Source organism: Natrix helvetica (genome assembly GCF_964273705.1).
Source record: "Natrix helvetica genome assembly, chromosome: 2".
Lineage (NCBI taxonomy): Eukaryota > Metazoa > Chordata > Lepidosauria > Squamata > Natricidae > Natrix > Natrix helvetica.
The window spans coordinates 44,580,385-44,597,985 of NC_138552.1; the positions used below are offsets into that span (position 1 = coordinate 44,580,385).

A 17,601-nucleotide genomic window follows, 5' to 3' on the forward strand; every position below is an offset into this window, starting at 1 on the left:
AACAAGAACAAGACCACATTCCTCCATTTATCAATGCATAAAATGATTATCTATCCCCAACTAATAATATAACAACTATTATAAATTAATTTAAGTCTCCAAAACTCCAAAAGTGTATAGAAGAGTATTTCAAGACAAACTGTATTATATGGACATTCTATGTAAATATGCAAAGTAAGACCGTTGTAAGATGAATGATTTCATGGAGGTAAAAACACGGGAACAAACAGGATTAGAGTAGATATTCTTTTATAATAGTTTTCCTACCCCAGAAGTCAGATTGGTGTCAACTCTGGTGTGTTTTGTGAAGGTTGCTAAGGCAGTACTATTCCATAGGTCCTTTGAGTTATGTGATCCAAGGCAAGTTAATACTACTATACTGTATCACTGCAGTGCATTTACAGTATGTCTGTTTTATTTTGTATTGATGTGATTTAGTTTATATTTTTGTAAGAGTATAAAGTATCTTGAATTATTGACTTTGCATTATACAAATAAATAAAATAAATAATATATTCTGCACAATCTGATTTTATGAGAAACACCAAGTATCTAATCTAATATTAAATTATTAGTGTATTATTTCAGCAATTCACCCCGAGATCTTGAAATGACAGTCTTGGCTGGGCTAGATATGCAAAAAGCATTAACATGTACAGACTAAATTTCTGGAGCATCTGGTGAGAAAGAAAATGGATTTCCCATTATTTCTTTATTTTATTTCTTCTGCTCAAGTCTTTACAAATTAAATAAGCCAAGGGACTTATTTTTGGGAGAGGGCTTATATTTTTGTCCACCTGAAAAATATGGCATGCACTGAACGTGCATTATAATTATTATACAGATGATATGTTGGGCCTTACTAATAATTACCCAAATGCTTTACCTAATCTTGAATACTATAACAGATTTTACTGGCTATACAATAGACCGGAATGAATCTAATATATTGCAATCAATAAAAAAGATTTTATAGAAATATGAAAAAATGAAGGTTGTTTATTTTCTAGAACAGGGGTGTCAAACTCAAGGCCCACGAGTTGAATCTGGCCGACGGGGTGCTTACATCTGGCCCACAAGGTCACCCTGGAAACAACGAAGGACTGGGGAGCTCAGTTTTTGTTGGCAGAGGCCTGCAGGAGGCCATCAGGGGTAAAAACGGAGCCTCAATGACTGATGTTGAGCTGGCCACACCCACCCCATGTCTTCAGGTCCCCCAAGGTCAAACACAACTCTGATGCAGCAGCCCTCAATTACATCGGGTTTGACACCCCTGTTTTTGAAGAAAAGCATTGATGACTGAAAATACAAATAAGTAAAAATGTAAGTAATATAATAAATATTAAAATGAATTCAAGATCAAGATTGTTATATATTTAGAAGGATACCTATTTTAATTCTACTTAGATACTTTGGAGAAAATGGTAAGCAAAAATGTTTATGGCATTTCATCTATCTAAACTGCAACTCCCAAGTTAAAATGGGGTATTTAATTTTCCCCATTTTCAATTGTACCTTTGGCCACATATATTCATTTCTATGTTATGTAAATGAGTTTGATATGAACTATTATACATACAATTAAATACTTATCACAATAAAAAGTCAGCTAATAATTCCAGCCCTTCTGTTATACCTTAGCTATGAAGAAGCAAGATAAAATTCTCCACAAGGAGCTAAAGGGGAAAGGCAGTTAAATTTCTTGCAGAGAGAAGTGAGTTTTATCCCCTTAGTCCCTTGCACAGTGTTCTGACTCCAGTCCCATGGAATTCATTCCTCATAACATCCTGGGATTCAACAGAATCCATCCTATTATATGGGTACAGTGACTGATGCAATGTATTCTTGCTTGCTAGATTTAAATTCTAGAATTTTCACTTCTTGTCAAATTTTCCTTATGGAGTAGTTATTGATCGCAAAGACATATTTTATACACCCATCCTTATTTAGCAATCAAGTTTTGATGCAGTGGCCAGGTTGTAAAGCAAAAGGGTTACTAAGTGATCATGTGACTAAGGGAGAGAGGGAGACTACAATGATCACTTATTTAGATAAAGCTTTCTCATACATCTATGTCATAATTATTTTCACTCCAGCAAGCATTGTTGTCAGGTGCATGAATTTTGTCATAAATTCATGCATTAGTTGATTTTTTTTATTACCTATGTACTTGCAAATGATTGCTAGCTGAGGTAGTCACTATAGGTGGGGTGGATATAATTTTATTTTCCTATCCCTAATTTTCCACCTTGGTATGTAGGGAATCTTTTTTTTTTTTAAACAGAAATTTTTATTAGTTTTACAAAAATTTTCAGGAAAGGGGATAGTGGATAAAGTTACAAATTTTGACAGCTACATTATGCAGGAAATGGCACTCCCCCCAATTCTCATAACTTTCACTTGTTAATACATTAAATAATTACTACTTAGCAATATTTTGACAGCATATTTTTACCTTATATCTTCAAGTAATTTCAATCTATTTTATATCAAACAGAAAAAATTCCCTATATTAGCAATTGCATTATTTTTCTAATTCACTTTTGTGATCTAAGTTTTCTCAATGTTGCCTCTTCTCCCCCCACTGGCAAGGCTCCGGCACCTCCCGTGTCGTGTGTATCCCGTGTGGTATTATCAGCTTTATCTAGGAGAGCTTTGTTTTTTTTCCATGAAGGCCTCGGCCTCCATAGTTTTGTTAATTCTAACTCTAGTGCCCTCCCAGAATATCAGCATACCTTCTGGCAGAAGCCACCGGAACCAAACCCCTTTCTGGTATAGTTTCTTCGCTAAAAGCGAATATTTTTTTCTTTTATCTCTAACTTTCTTTGGGATTTGTTTCAGGATGACTATCTCTCTATACTTGTATTTTAACACTTGCCCCCTTTGTGCACTCAGAATCTCATCTCTTGCAGTCTTTCTAAGGAACATTGTGTGTTCTAGCATAAGCTGAATTGACTCTATAGACCAGGTCAATATCCCATCCCAACTGCTGTCTGTCTTTTTTGATATATTCAGCCAATAGCGTTGTCATAATCTCCCTCAAATCTTCATCATCAGCCTCAATTACATTTTGAAATCTAAGGAAAAAAGACATCCTTTCAAACTCCATTTTTATCTGATGGTTCTCAAGTTCTTGGTTTCCTCTCTGGACCCCCCTCACCTCCCCCCTCATCTCGGCCATCCCCTCCTCCAAAACTTCCAGTCTTTGTGTATTTTGAGCCGTTCGGTTTTGATTTTCTCTGAGCTGTTCGTTCATTTCTTTCAGTTGATTCTTCAAGTCCTCCTGCCCCTTTAAGATCTTTTGGAGCATCTGTTGGGTTAGGTCCTCCTCCGGGGCCTTGGGCTGTAACAGAGATGTTAATGTCTGGGGCTGGACGTTGAGGATGTTGGAGCAGAGCCAGCAAAGCCTGGTTTCCCAGGTGGTGGTCTTTTCGGTGCCATTTTGATAAAGAAAGCTCAGAGATGTCTGTGTCAATACAATGAAAAGGCAGCTGTAAAAGGGGATAGCCAAGAGAGATCACGAGGCAGGCAGTCCAGGCAAAAATAAAGACCTTTTCTATAGTTCAAATCCAGACAATAAAATCCATTGTTCCAGGTCCAGAATACAGTATATCAAGAGATATCTCTGAGTGTCACGGAGACAAAGACAAAATGCCAGCAGGTTTCATGGGTGGAGTCAAATTTCAAAGTGCATAAAGACAGCGGAAGTGTGCCATCTTGTCTTGCCAGCACCGGGATCAGGAGGCAACAAACCAAAAGTTTTCAAAGTTTTCAAAAAAGTCAGATCATCACCTCTCTTTCACAATTGCACCAGGGTATTTATCTGCCTGCTTGCTTGCTGTGAGTGTGATTTCATTCCAGAGCTCTCCCCCCCCTCCTCCGAGGGTAGAGAGCAGTTCAAAGCCGCTTTTCCAAGGGGGGGGGGAAAATCCCCCTCCCTCCAATCACACTTCCCAAGAACAGATTGAAGAGCTTTAAAAAGCTGGCAATCCTTCTTTTAACAGTCAGAAAAGGGAACAGGGAGAATTTCCACCTCACCACATTGCAGCTGCAGCCTTCCAATTGTCAGATTCGTCCAGCTGTCTCGACGCGAAAGCGCGCAGAAGCGCACCCCCTTTCACCTCCTGGTGCCTACGGCAATGCAGGGAGCCCCCCCGCGGCTGCCGCCGACGCAGAGGACCCCCAGCTAGCCACCCCTTCGGCAGGGGCCCCTACAAGGCTCCCTGTGCCCCCCGATCAGGGGGGAGCCCACCAAGAGCGCGCAGGGCGAGCGAAACACGCCCGTCGCTCTCCACAACCGGAACCTGAAGCCTCGGTATGTAGGGAATCTAATCTTTCCTTCATGCTTCCTTTTATTGCTATCTCCTCCTATTATCTCCTACGTGATTTGAGTTGAATTGGGTCAGCATGGGTTGATTTTTTTGTAGATAGTAATAATTAGCTATTGTTATTATTCATGAGAAGTATTGCATTGCCTTGTTATTTTTCTGTTCATTTTATTGCTGGGCTTTGTTAATACAAGTGTTGCAAAGGACAGGTTTTAGAAAATTCAAGAAAATTAAGTGTTATTATCAATTTATCAGAAATTTGATTGCCACCAATCAGAAAATCCTTGGAACACGGTATTATAAATTCAATCACAGATTTTGTCCTACATAAATCAATAGCAACACATTACTATAAAACACTGCAATGCAAATTTAGTATTAAGCATCTGAAAATTCACTTGGTTCATTTGTATACTTCATATAAACATACTGTATTTAAATGCATTTCTTTATAAAACCGTAGCTTAACTGCCTGCTGAGATCAGCTTCTTATAATAGGTAGACAACATTTTTACTTGAGACAGAACTAAGTTAAACCTTTTAAACTAGTAAAATGATTTTTTTTAAAAGATCCAATTTAACAAATCATTACATTAATTTCTCCATTTTAAACCATACATGTAACAATGAATTTCAATACAACATTTAAAGATTCTGAAACCCAACAGAAATTGCATACATGACTTGAAAATAAAACAATAAGTACACATTTGATGTGTATTAAGACGACATACATATCCAGAATTGTGTACACTAATCCCCCAAATTAGCCCATTAAAGAGAGGTTCCCCTGAACCTTTTGAGCTTTGTATGGTCACTTAAAAAGCTTTATATACAGTTCTCAAAAAACTCTAAAAGTTGTTGTTAAATTTAAATCTGTAATATAAGTGGTTGCTTGTTAAATTTGTACCAATACAATAACTATATTAAATTGAAATTCAATTTAAATTCAAAACAACTACGTTTAATTTCTGTCCTGATTCTATCTAGCATTTTGCGAAGATTGGATTCCAATACAGTATAGGTAATCCTTGCCTTACAACAGTTCAATTAGTCACCATTCAAAGCTACAACAGCATTGAAAAAAAGAGATTTACGGCCATTTTTCACAGTTGTAACCTTTGTAGCATAATCATGTGATCAAAATTCAGATGCTTGGCAACTGGTTCATACTTATGACCGTTGCTGTGTCCCAAGGTCATGTGATCACCCTTTGCAACCTTTTGACAAGCAAAGTCAATGGGGAAGCCAGATTCACTTAACAACCAGATTACTAACTTATCAACTGCAGTGATTCATTTAACAACTGCGGCAAGAAAGGTTGTAAATTGCGACAAAACTTACTTAACAAATGTCTCATTAACAAAAAATTTAGGCTAAATTATGGTCGTACGTTGAGGACTACTGTATACCATTCAGAAACCAAAGCATAACACACAGTTTGGGATGAGTTGTGCATCTCTGTTTTAGGAAAACTCATAATTATCTTACCTCTATAGCTCTTTTAATATAAGGAATCTGAGTGCCACTATCCAGATCTTCATTTATAATAAGCCTCCTTGCCCACTGTCCTGCTCTGACAACACCACTGCCTTGAATTAAAATCATCAGTTTATCAGGATTTATCAGTGCATCCTCACTCATAAAGATGAAACTCCTAGGTTCGGTCTCTTCTGCATCTACCTAAAATAAGAACAACATTTAGTGAATATAAGCAATTACACAGGGTGACATAATAAATAGTTACTGGAAGAAAACAGTGGCTGCAACCAGCAATTCAGATTGCATTTATGATTGACATAAAAAATAAACTTCTAACCAATATTGCCTTATCGTAAGACAAGAGAGAGGGGGGGTGAGGGAGAGAGAGCACACCATCCTCAATAGCAAATAGCAGACCAAACCTATCATTTTCCATACATCATTATCAGTAGACATCTTTTTATTTGGCTGTTTGATTTCTACATTATCCTTTCTTCAAAGAACCACAAATGGAATATTGGAGGTAAGTTAGATTGAGAGAATGGCTAGGTTTACAGATCGTGCTTAATGAAATGTAGTAGTAGAGGTCAGTACTACAATAAATGGTGTGCTAAATCATTTATTAGAAATAGCAATATAAAGCTCTGAGTTGGGGGGATATCATTTCTCTAGAGATCCCCAATGGACCTCTATCTTTATACCTGTATTTACCTACATTGATAATTTGCTGCAGATTCCCAAGGAATGGAGTAACTCTTTAGTAGTTCCAATCTATATAAAAAGGCTGTCAAATCAGCTCATTACCATCTAATAAGCCTTTTGTGAATAAATAATAAATATGTGAAATGTTTCTACTACAAATTAGCTGACTTGATGAACCAAGAAAGAATATTAGCTATGGATTAAGCCAGGTTTACATCATGTTTGTTCAATCGTGAATCAACGTATTACTTTAAATTAGATACATAATGAACAATGTTACTCTCTCCTAGGAAGATGATGGAGGAAGAATATTTTTGTGGTGTTTCTTTCCACAGCTACAATAATCAGGCTGATAGTTGGCTGGTTTTAAAAAGTTGTACTTTCAAAGCAATTTTCGTTTTTACTTATACATTTTTTCCACTCCACCACATCTTAGAGCAGGGCTGTCAAACTCGTGGCCCGCAGGCCGGATATGTCACACATTGGCCACGCCCACATCTGATTTAATGAAGGAAAGAAAAATACTGATACGACACGTGATGACGTTTGATATCCCTGTCTTAGAGGTTTGCGAGCTGATCTTTCTTTATCTTTCTGTTATCCTCTGCAGATAGCTAAGAATTATGTTTATAACTTTACATACCAGTAATAACAAGAATTCCAATTAGAGAGCCAAATGTAAAATTATGAGAGAAATATTTATTACAAAGATCCATGCATTACAAAATGTTTACTTAATCTATCTGTACAAATAAATTAGTCAACATGTACCAAGGCTTAGAATCAGCCTTTACAACTTCAATCTTAATTACATTTGGAAATTCTTCAAGCCAAATTGTCTTCAAGTTGACTTCAAATATCAAATGAAACTTTCACTAAATTATAGCTATAAAAAGGTCGTAGTAGTAGCACACAGTCACACTTTATTGACAGACTAAACTAGCTTGGTGAGAATGTCTCTAGCAATTTTTATTTTCATGATATAAACTCACTTTTCTTTTAAATGATCCTGATACTAGGCACACGTTGTTATGGTCATGATTTCATTTTAAAATGTTTACATTTTTTTTTAAAAAAATCAAAGAATAATTATACAAATATCAGACATGTGCTCAGTCATAAAACCTATTGTCGTATTGTCAAAAACATCTTTCCTTTTGTGCCATAAAATTTGCAACAGTATCCATCATGAAGCTTCACCTATCTTAAAAAATGAGATTATCAAGTGATCTCAAAAGCCAAACTATCATGTTGATCACAGAGAAACAGATACAAGTTTGGATGAACTGTAGATTTTCTATTCACAACAGATAATTTAGAATATCCATTATGGATTTTTACAGCATAGCATCATTAATTTTAGTTGATTTAATGTCAAAGTTCACTTCATTCAAAAGCTCAAGACTATGTTCTACCCTCAGAATTTTTTTAGTTTAAAGCATATACAACACATTTGGAGCACGGCTGGGTTCTGAATCAAAGCAAATAGGAGAAAATGGGTCTTGCCATCATGAAATCTGCACAACAGTTGAGACTTAATCTGGAGACTTATCTGTACAATAGGTGCACATTACATCCTGTACACTTTACATTTGGAATAAAGCATTTAACCTTGAAGTCATGCTTCAAAATTATATATAGCTTGTATTACATGCATGTGTATAAATTGATTCTTTTCCAAACTAAGCTAAAATGAAGCAGCAATTGGAGGCAAGCATTGGTTGCATTGTACTCCCACCATTATCCAGAACAGGTCTTTGTTTAGTTATTAACAAAATGAAGGACTTCTATTTCCCAGTGAGATTCATAAAATTGAGAAAAAAATTCAAACGAAATGAGTTCTTCAACATGAGCAATAATACAATTTCTGAATTGTCGTTGTTCGGAAATGGGTTTTTTACAAGTCCTCACAAAAAAAGTTATAATAAAAAATTATTTCCTTACATTCATTTTTACAACTTAATGTACTTTAAGAAAAAAATAACTTACTGGAACGTATACTTTTTTCAAATGGCACTCTTCTTCCAATAATTCATATACATATTTAGTGATAATCTACAAGACAAAAAATTGTATAAAATTTACAAATGACATTTTTTATAAAGTTTTGTAAAAAAATTTGAAAATGGTTTATCAAGCTACTGTTTGAAAAATATAATGCATTCTGCAAAGTAAATAGTTTTTTAAAATATTCTAGTTAAGTAGTAAAAAACTTTGCCTTATAATAAATGTCTCTAGAAATATATATGATCTAGGATTCTGCTTCCGGCTGCTATGTGAATAATTTTGTTAAAAATGAAGGATATATATATATATATATATCCTATATATATATATATATATATATATATATATATATATATATATATATATATATATATTTGTTTTCGTAGATTTTCACGGGTGTAGGCTCAGATACGTAGACGACTCAGATACGTAGACGACACCTTCATAATCTGGCCACACGGGAAAGATAAACTGGACAACTTCCTCACACACCTCAACAGCCTACACCCCAAAATACAGTTCACCATGGAAACAGAAGCCAATAACCAACTCCCCTTCCTGGATGTCTTAGTCTATAAGAAATCCAATGGATCCTTAGGACACACCATCTACCAGAAGAAAACACACACAAACCGCTATTTGCACGCACTCTCACACCACCACCCAGCACAGATCAACTCTGTAGCCAAGACACTCATCTCCAGAACAAAACAGTTAGCTGACGAACAACACCTCAAAACCGAACTACACACTCTCACCAACGTACTAACATCCAACGGATTCCAAAGAAACAATATCACTAACCTAATCCAAAAAGAAAACCCCACTAAAATCCAAGACAGTGAACAAGAAAAAGGCAAAGCCCTCCTCCCATACATAAAAGGCACCACAGACAGAATCAGCAAGATCCTCCACAAACACATCATCAAGACAGCATTCTACACAAACCGAAAAATATCCACCATCCTAAGAAATCTCAAAGACAAAATAGAGTTAGAAAATCAAGGAGTATATGAAATCCCATGCACCAACTGCCCCACCGCATACATCGGACAAACCAACAGAAGAATAAAGGCACGCATTGAAGAACACAAAAACTCAGTCAGAAAGGAGGAACCAACTTCTTCCCTGGTCCAACACCTCAAAGCCACAGGACATGATATAGACTTTAAAAAGACCAGAACTATTGCCAAAATTGAACACTTTAACAACAGAATAATCAGAGAAGCTATTGAGATAGAAAAACGACCACACAGCATGAATAAACGAGATGATACCTCCCGCCTACCAGCCATTTGGAAACCTGCCCTCACTGACAAACGAGTCCCTAACACAAAGAATGATACCAGACCCACACTCACAAAAACCACACAGGATGTCACTATCACACATCCACGCAAAAAGCAAGCCCAAACCCACACTGATGATGACCACAAACCAGAAGCCCGACCACAAACCAGAAGCCAGACCACAGCTGCATTATTAGCCAATTTAAACCCCTCCAACCCATACATGAAGCAAACTGATGCCCACCACGGAGATGTGGCACGACCACAAACACGAAGCCAAACAACAGTAACGCAGCTCACCAGCTCAAATCCCTCTGCAACTCAGACTAACACAAGCACAACCAGGCCCCCACCCAAACAGAACATGCCCCCATCCAATCAGAGCACAGCCAAACTCCCATCCAATCAGAGCACAGCCAAGCCCCCTACCAATCAGAATACACTTCCACCCAATCAGAATGCAGCCAAACTCCCAGCCAATCAGCTCAAACCCCCACTGGCAGTTAAAAAGAGGAACCGGCTGAGATCTCACATTGCTCCTGGAAGCACCAAGCCGGAAGCACCAGCCTGAAGATGATGAATGAGACTTCATCGAAACGTAGTGAAGATACTTCCAATTCTACGCGGGAGAAAACCCGAACAACCAAAGACATACATACATACATGCATGCATGCATGCATGCATGCATACATACATACATACATACATACATACATACATACATATATATATATATATATATATATATATTGCATAGTCAATGGCATAAAGAGAACTCTTGCATTAATTTGTTAAAACTATTTCAAACAATTTGCAATAAGCATAGAAAAATTTCTTAGGACAATTTCTTTTTATTGTAGCATATCCAAATCTTGGCTCATATGAACAATGAGTAGCAGAGGGGACAAATGAAGGAAAGCCTAGATTAAAAAAAGAATTCCATAAAGAACAAAAAGATACTTTAATTATTTTTTCTTGTAAAGACATTCCAGATGTCACACTCTTTCAATGGAATGAAAACCTTGTGGAGAACTGAACTGTACAAAGGGCTGAGTACTACTTGAAGTATCTTTAACTCAAGCAGCCCTTGTTACACTTCATCTGTAAGATATACTAGTCCTGCCTCATGCATAGAAGCAGCTGATTGACTTTGGGCCAGTCACTGTCTCTGAGTCCAGGGAAGAAGACAAGGACAAACTTCTTCTGAAAGTGTTGCTGAGAAAATTTCAGGGACTTGTCCATTTAACCGTCAGAACTCCAGGATGACTCAAAAGCACAAAGAGAAAACCATAACCCAAAACAGATTAACAATACATATAAATAAGAATATCTACAACATTCTCATTTGGGACTTTAAACAGACACAAACCAAAAGCCGCCAGGTTGTAAGATACTAAACATAACCATGTAAACAACTACAGAAAATAACAATGGAAAAATATGTGTTTTTGTTTTAAAATCTAACTTCTTAAAAAAAAAATCTATAAAACTTTCACGTTCAAATATAAAAGACATTTTAACTAAACTTGTTTCCAAGCAATTATTCTGTCCCAAACACAGAACTGATTCATGCTTTCAGCTATTAAACCCAAGCGATTTAATCAGTGGTGGGATTCAAATAATTTAACAATCGGTTAACAACCGATTAAAAACCGGCTAGGACACACGTCTCGCTTCTCCCCTCCCAACCTGTCACCCCTCGCTAAAGGGACATTGGGGAAGGGAAGCAGGCAGATAGCCATTGGGGGGGGGTTCTTTTTGTGTAGGAGGGAATGGGGTGCAAGGTGCATTGCTGGCCTGCCACCTCCCCCCCCATGGTAACGATTGCCTGCCTGGTTCCCTTCCCTGCCGTCCCTTTAGCAAGGGGTTGCAGAGGGGGGATAAGCAAGATGCGTGTCCTAGCGCTACCAGAGACTGACAGCTCCGCTGCGTTCCTTGCCCTTTCATCCAGGGAAGCCTCTTATAAAAAAAAACCTTATGAGTTCAACTTGCAAGGTTTTTTTTACAAGGGGCTTCCCTGGACGAAACGGCAAGGAACACAGCAGATCTGTCAGTCTCTGGTAATGCTAGGACGTGCGCCACATGTTCCTCCCCAACCTGCCACCCCTCGCTAAAGGGATGGCGGGGAAGGGAACCAGGCAGGTTGCCTTTACCATTGGGGCAGGGTGGGAGGTATTGGGCTGCGAGGCGCGCCTCTTACCTTTGCAGTTCCGTTGCATTCCTCGTTATTGTGTCCAGGTAAGCCCCTGGTTAAAAAAAACCCTTTCTTGCGAGTTCAAGAAGTTCGATTGAACTCGTGAGAAGGGTTTCTTTTTTAACCAGAGGCTTCCCTGGACACAATGGCGAGGAACGCAACGGAGCTGGAAAGGTAAGAGGTGCGCCTCGCTTCTCGCCCACCCCAGAAAATAATAAGCCCCTCCCCGATAATAAGGCCAGGGTCATATTTCGAGGGTCAAAAGAAAATAAGATCCTATCTTATTTTCGGGGAAACAGGGAATATTGATATAGAAAAAACTAAAGGCATTTACTGTAAAATTAAGTTTCAAGTGAAGGAAGTTAAAGAATTAACACTTAAATCATGTCCTGTATCTGTAAGATAGAAAAATGGAACTGCTTCTACATGGAGGGAAGTATGCAATGGAGTTGGTGATGGGTTTCAAATATTTTTACTATTGGTTTGGGGGGCGTGGCTAGATGGGGCATGTGACTGAGTGGGCGTGGCCCACTCAACATCATTCATGCACACTCAGTCACATGACCCCTTCACCAAGCCATGCCCACCGAAAAGTTTTGAACCGGGGGGGTGCCACGCCGGGGCTCTTCACTATCTTTATTTTTGATGCCCAGAGTGCATGATCAGGGCAGCATGCTGTTCCGAGAAGCCGCAATAGGCCGGCACCTGCTGAAGCTTGCAGAGTGCTTCTGGGGGCTGGGGTAAGGCAAAAACGCCTCTGTTTTTGAAAAAAAAACAGCCCATTTTTTGCAGGCAGCTTTGGGAGGTTCCTTCTCTCAGTGGTTTATTTTCTTACCTCTAGGTGGCTACGCCAGCTTTGTTCTTAAAGGCTGCTGTTCCGCACCTTTTGATCTTTCTTGGGCGCAGAGAAAAGTGACCCTGTGAAGGGACCGAGCCTGCTGCTGAACTTGGAAGCCGAGATGCTTCTTTTCCACCCAGCCACTGGCACAAGGTGCCAAAAAGACCTCTGGTCGATGCTACTATCTTCGCGCATGCGCAGCTTTCTTCTCACCAGCTGGAGGACTTTTTGGAGCCTTGCAGCCAGCGGTTGGGTGAAAAAGAAGCTTCCGATCCTCTGGAACACAAAGAGGAGGCTGAGAGGTTTCTTTGCCAGCCAGCCGCTTCCCAACTCTGATCTGCTTGCCATCCAAAGGACATGAACAGCAACCAAGGGACCAGTTCGAGGGCATGGCCAGCCTGCTGGTACTACCAGATCGGAGAGCCAGCCCTGATTTTTACTACTGATTCTACTGAACCAGTAGGAACCTACCTCTGAGTGGAGTACCCCAAGGCTCTGTTTTAGGCCCAGTACTCTTCAACATCTTCATCAATGATTTGGATGAGAGGATAGATGGCAAATTCATTAAATTTGTAGACAACACTATGGTCAGGGATAGCCAACACTACAGAAGATAGGCTTAAGATACAGAAGGATCCTGACAGACTTGAACATTGGGTGCTATCTAAAAAAATGAAATTCAGTGGTGAAAATGGTGAGAAGGTCTACATTAGGCAAGAAAAACCAAAGGCACAGGTATAATTTAGGTGGTACCTTGCTCAATACTAGTAACTGTGAGAGATATCTTGGAGTGCTAGTGGACAATCACTTAAATAGGAACCAGCAGTGTGCTACAGCTGCCAAAAAGCCAACACAGTTCTAGACTACATTATCAGAGGGATAGAATCAAGATCACATTAATACCATTTTATAATGTCTTGGTAAGGTTACACTTGGAATACTGCATCCAGTTTTGGTCACCATGTTGTAAAAAAGATGTTGAGACTCTAGAAAAAGTGCAGAGAAGAGGTGACTGCAGTGGTGGGTTCCTACCGGTTCGGACCGGTTGGCCAAATTAGTAGTGGTTTGGCGGCCTGGGTCGCTGGAACCAGCAGCGACCCAGGCCTGCTATGCCCTCAAACCGGTTCTCCAGGTGGCGGCGTAGGCACTGCCATCTTGTTTATTACTTCTGTGCAGAACAATTTTTATTGCACTGTGCATGTGTGCGCACATGAGTGAACTGGCAGTAGTGCCTGCTGGAACCCACTCCTGGGTGACTGGAGGCTAAAACATATAAAGAACAGTTGCTGGAATTGGGTATGTCTGGTTTAATGAAAAGGAGGACTAGAAGTAACAGGATAGCTGTGTTCCGATATCTCAGGGGTTGCCACAAAGAAGAGGGAGTCAAGCTATTCTCCAAAGCACTTGAGGGCAGGACAAGAAGCAATGTGTGGAAACTAATCAAGGTGAGAAGCAACCTAGAAGTAAGAAGAAATTGTCTAACAATTAGAACAATTAACCAGTGGAATAACTTGCCACCAAAAGTTGTGAATTTTCCAACACTGGAAGTTTTTAAGAAGAGATTGGACAACCATTTGTCTGAAATGATATAGGGTTTCCTGCCTGAGCAGGGGGTTAGACTAGAAGACCTCCAAGGCCCCTTCCAACTCTGTTATTCTATTCTATCTCCTGTGATTTAACAAATCAAGCAAGAAGTAATGTTCAATTTCTAATGTACAGGTATATGGGAAAATAGTATATACCAACTTTAGATTAATCAAGCAATCGTTTTTTTTAAAGCATTGTTCCAAATTGTACAATTCAAATCTTTCATCAAAAGATGGAATTCATTCTCTACAGCTATCCTAGAGCTGCATGCAATCTCTATTACTTTCTCTTCAATGAATTGTTTCTACGATCAGTTGTAAGAAAGTTTAAAATTCTCTTGGTCCTAGTGGTTTTCTATTTCTCTGAAAAAAGCAGAGTGGATTTTAATCTTCTATTGGAGTTTTCAGTTGAAGATTTTTTAAATTGACTCTCATCTCTTAATGAAGGAAACATTTTACATCCCAAGTAAAGTAAGGATGTTAGTATTTGTATCAATTATCCATACATTTATTTGATAAATATGAATGCTTAGATATTAATAGCATTTTTGCTGATAGAATAAAATGTTTTAATAACTGTTTTGCATGCTGAAATGCTGCATTTACATATAATCATCAAGTTCTAGTAATATTGGATGCTTGAGACAATTGCTTAAAATAGGCAAAATCTGTAATCTTAATATCCAGAGAATCTTATTTCTCTCAATATTAAGAAAGCTCTCAATATATTTTCTGTTCAAAGTAAACAAAACTTAATATGAATTTTCTCAAAATTTTAAAGCTTACCTTATATTGAATTGTTTTATATTTATATTTATAAGTATAAAAATCTAAAACCTAAATCAAGCATTACTACTATGTGTTATCATTTTAAAGGTATGCTATAACCATTCCAATAATTTATTTTTATAAATGTTTTATGTTTTAATAATAGTTTTATATATGCATTATTTTAATTGATTAATGTTATGTCTCCCAGAGTAATTTCTTCTGAATTTTTGTGATAAACATTCACTATCTCCCTTTCAATTTGCATTCAAAATTTTTGCTTATGTTAGGACTCCTGAAAATATTAAAAGGAGCAAAGTATAAGATTCTGTTATATGCAAATGATATGTTTTCTAAGACAATGAGAAATGTTCATTCCTATTTTTATTTTGCTAACATGAGTTTGGACTCCTACCAGATTTGTTTGTAAAGTAAAAAGAAATCAGATTAAATATAATTGGTTCTCAGCAATAATTTCAGTAGGGATTTTGGAGAGTTAGGTTGTGTTCCAGCCCTTTATTTATTCATTTCTAGATTTTCTCTGCCACTCTGCACCAAAATAGCAGTTATTCCAATATAAAAATTCCAAGAAATCTTACTTCACTAATAAATTTCATGTTTTATCTTTGATTGGCATCAAAACTGTGGGTAAAATAAATATGATCAACAAGCATTTAATTCTGAGACTGATCTATAACATACTCAATACTTCCTCTGATAGGAGCAACTCTTAAGATATTCGCTGTTTGGATTACAACTGCCAGCTGGATTTTATTTTCTGTACTTTTAGCTTTATGTTGTTTTCAACTTTAAAACAGGACATAACGTCAAATAATGGAAGAACTGTGCAAGAGCTCAGAATAGCCTAATTCAAATACTTTTCTCCCCCTTCTTATTTTTCATTCCCCCAACTAGTTCTGTACCATCTGCAGCCAGATGCCTCTGCTCCCAGGCACTCCTAAAGCTATGGAGGCTTCAGCTGCTGCTGCTACAGCAAGAGTGCCTTATTTAAATTGTTAATTTTTTAGCATGCTACTAAATTATGCTGAATAATCTATAACGTAGTTTGAAACCTGTAGTTTGAAAACCTTTTAACTCATTTGCAGCCTACCATATTGCTAGGATGTAAACAAGTCACAGCCAATGCCATGGGAAGTTCAGTACCTGAGGTGAGAGATTTGCTATAAATAACAAATTGGTCAAAAACAAGAATCTTTTAAAAAGTAAAGTATTAAGTACTTTAAATAAAAGGGATCCTGTCCATTCTCCTGGAAAAGATAACTCCATCTGTTCATTCTTGGCACTTTTCCTAATACTAGGAGAAAAACACTACATTTTCAAAAATTAATGCTTCTGTTACATTTTTAAATCACTTTTATGCTTTAATTGATGGAGTATGTTCATCCATCCTTTATTTCCTCCCTCCCCAAATATAGTTAAGATTCAATTTAATATTTCTCAGCATCTCGAATATCAGAATTTTATGGAAGCTACGACGAGATAACGTATCCTGTTATGTTTCAGTTGTATCAACAGCAGGACAAGAGCCAACTTTTTTCATTGATATTTATAGCCTCCATATTAATGTTCAAACAAGGTACATTTTCAGCTTTATTTGAAAACTTTACTCCAATGAAAAATAGGGCTGTGTGATTTGATTTGAGGGGAAGTTTGTACACATTTTGGAACTTGCTGCCTGAAGGCGGCTTCTTATTTCTCCCATGACTACTTTCTGAGCCTGCTGACTGAAAGGTCAATGGTGTTCCATCTTGCAGACCTGACATAGCTCCTTCAAGAAGCCTACTTGACTGACCACATGGACATATTTACAGATGATCTTTCTGCCATACTAAACTGATGTCATCATACGTTCTTTATTTCTCACATACTTTCAACACAAAAACAAAAGAAAAGGTAACATAACCTTTGAAATTTTTATTAATTATATTCAGTATCAGATTTAATTTTAACATCAATGCATATTATCATTGCTCAGTCTGCCACTCCTCTAAACAACGAATAAGAGACTAACAACTGGCTGGCTATGTTAGAATTGATAGACTCTCTTGCATTATCCATTACAGATGGTCCTCACTAAATAGTCGCTCATTCAACAACCAGATGAACTTACAATGGTGTTGAATGAGGGACACTCAATTAGGTCTCTAATAGAGGCTGTCACAGTATTCCCACATGATCATAACTCTGGTAACTGGTTTCCAATTCCAATGTTGCAGAATCCTGCAGTTATTTGAAATCTTCTTGGTTAGCTTCCTACAAGCAGAGTTCGGAACGTTGGCAGGAGATTGCAAAATGGTGACTGTGTGACAACTTTGCTTAACATTCAGCAATGAATTGCTTAGCTACAGCAATTCCAGAATTTCTGTTGCTATGCGGCAGTCATGT

General features: G+C 37.8%; 1 protein-coding gene across 9 annotated transcripts in view; it reads right to left on the reverse strand.

Annotated features, from left to right (window-relative positions):
* The window catches only part of ARB2A (ARB2 cotranscriptional regulator A), a 238,236-nt gene that overhangs the window by 203,500 nt on the left and 17,135 nt on the right, over window positions 1–17,601 (reverse strand). For all 9 annotated transcript variants that reach the window (XM_081940967.1, XM_081940969.1, XM_081940971.1 and 6 more), the window contains exons 5-6: window positions 8,502–8,567; window positions 5,820–6,011 (exon numbers count right to left, since the gene is read on the reverse strand). In XM_081940967.1, coding sequence (XP_081797093.1) covers window positions 5,820–6,011; window positions 8,502–8,567 — 258 coding nt within the window. The remainder of the gene's footprint in view (window positions 1–5,819; window positions 6,012–8,501; window positions 8,568–17,601) is intronic.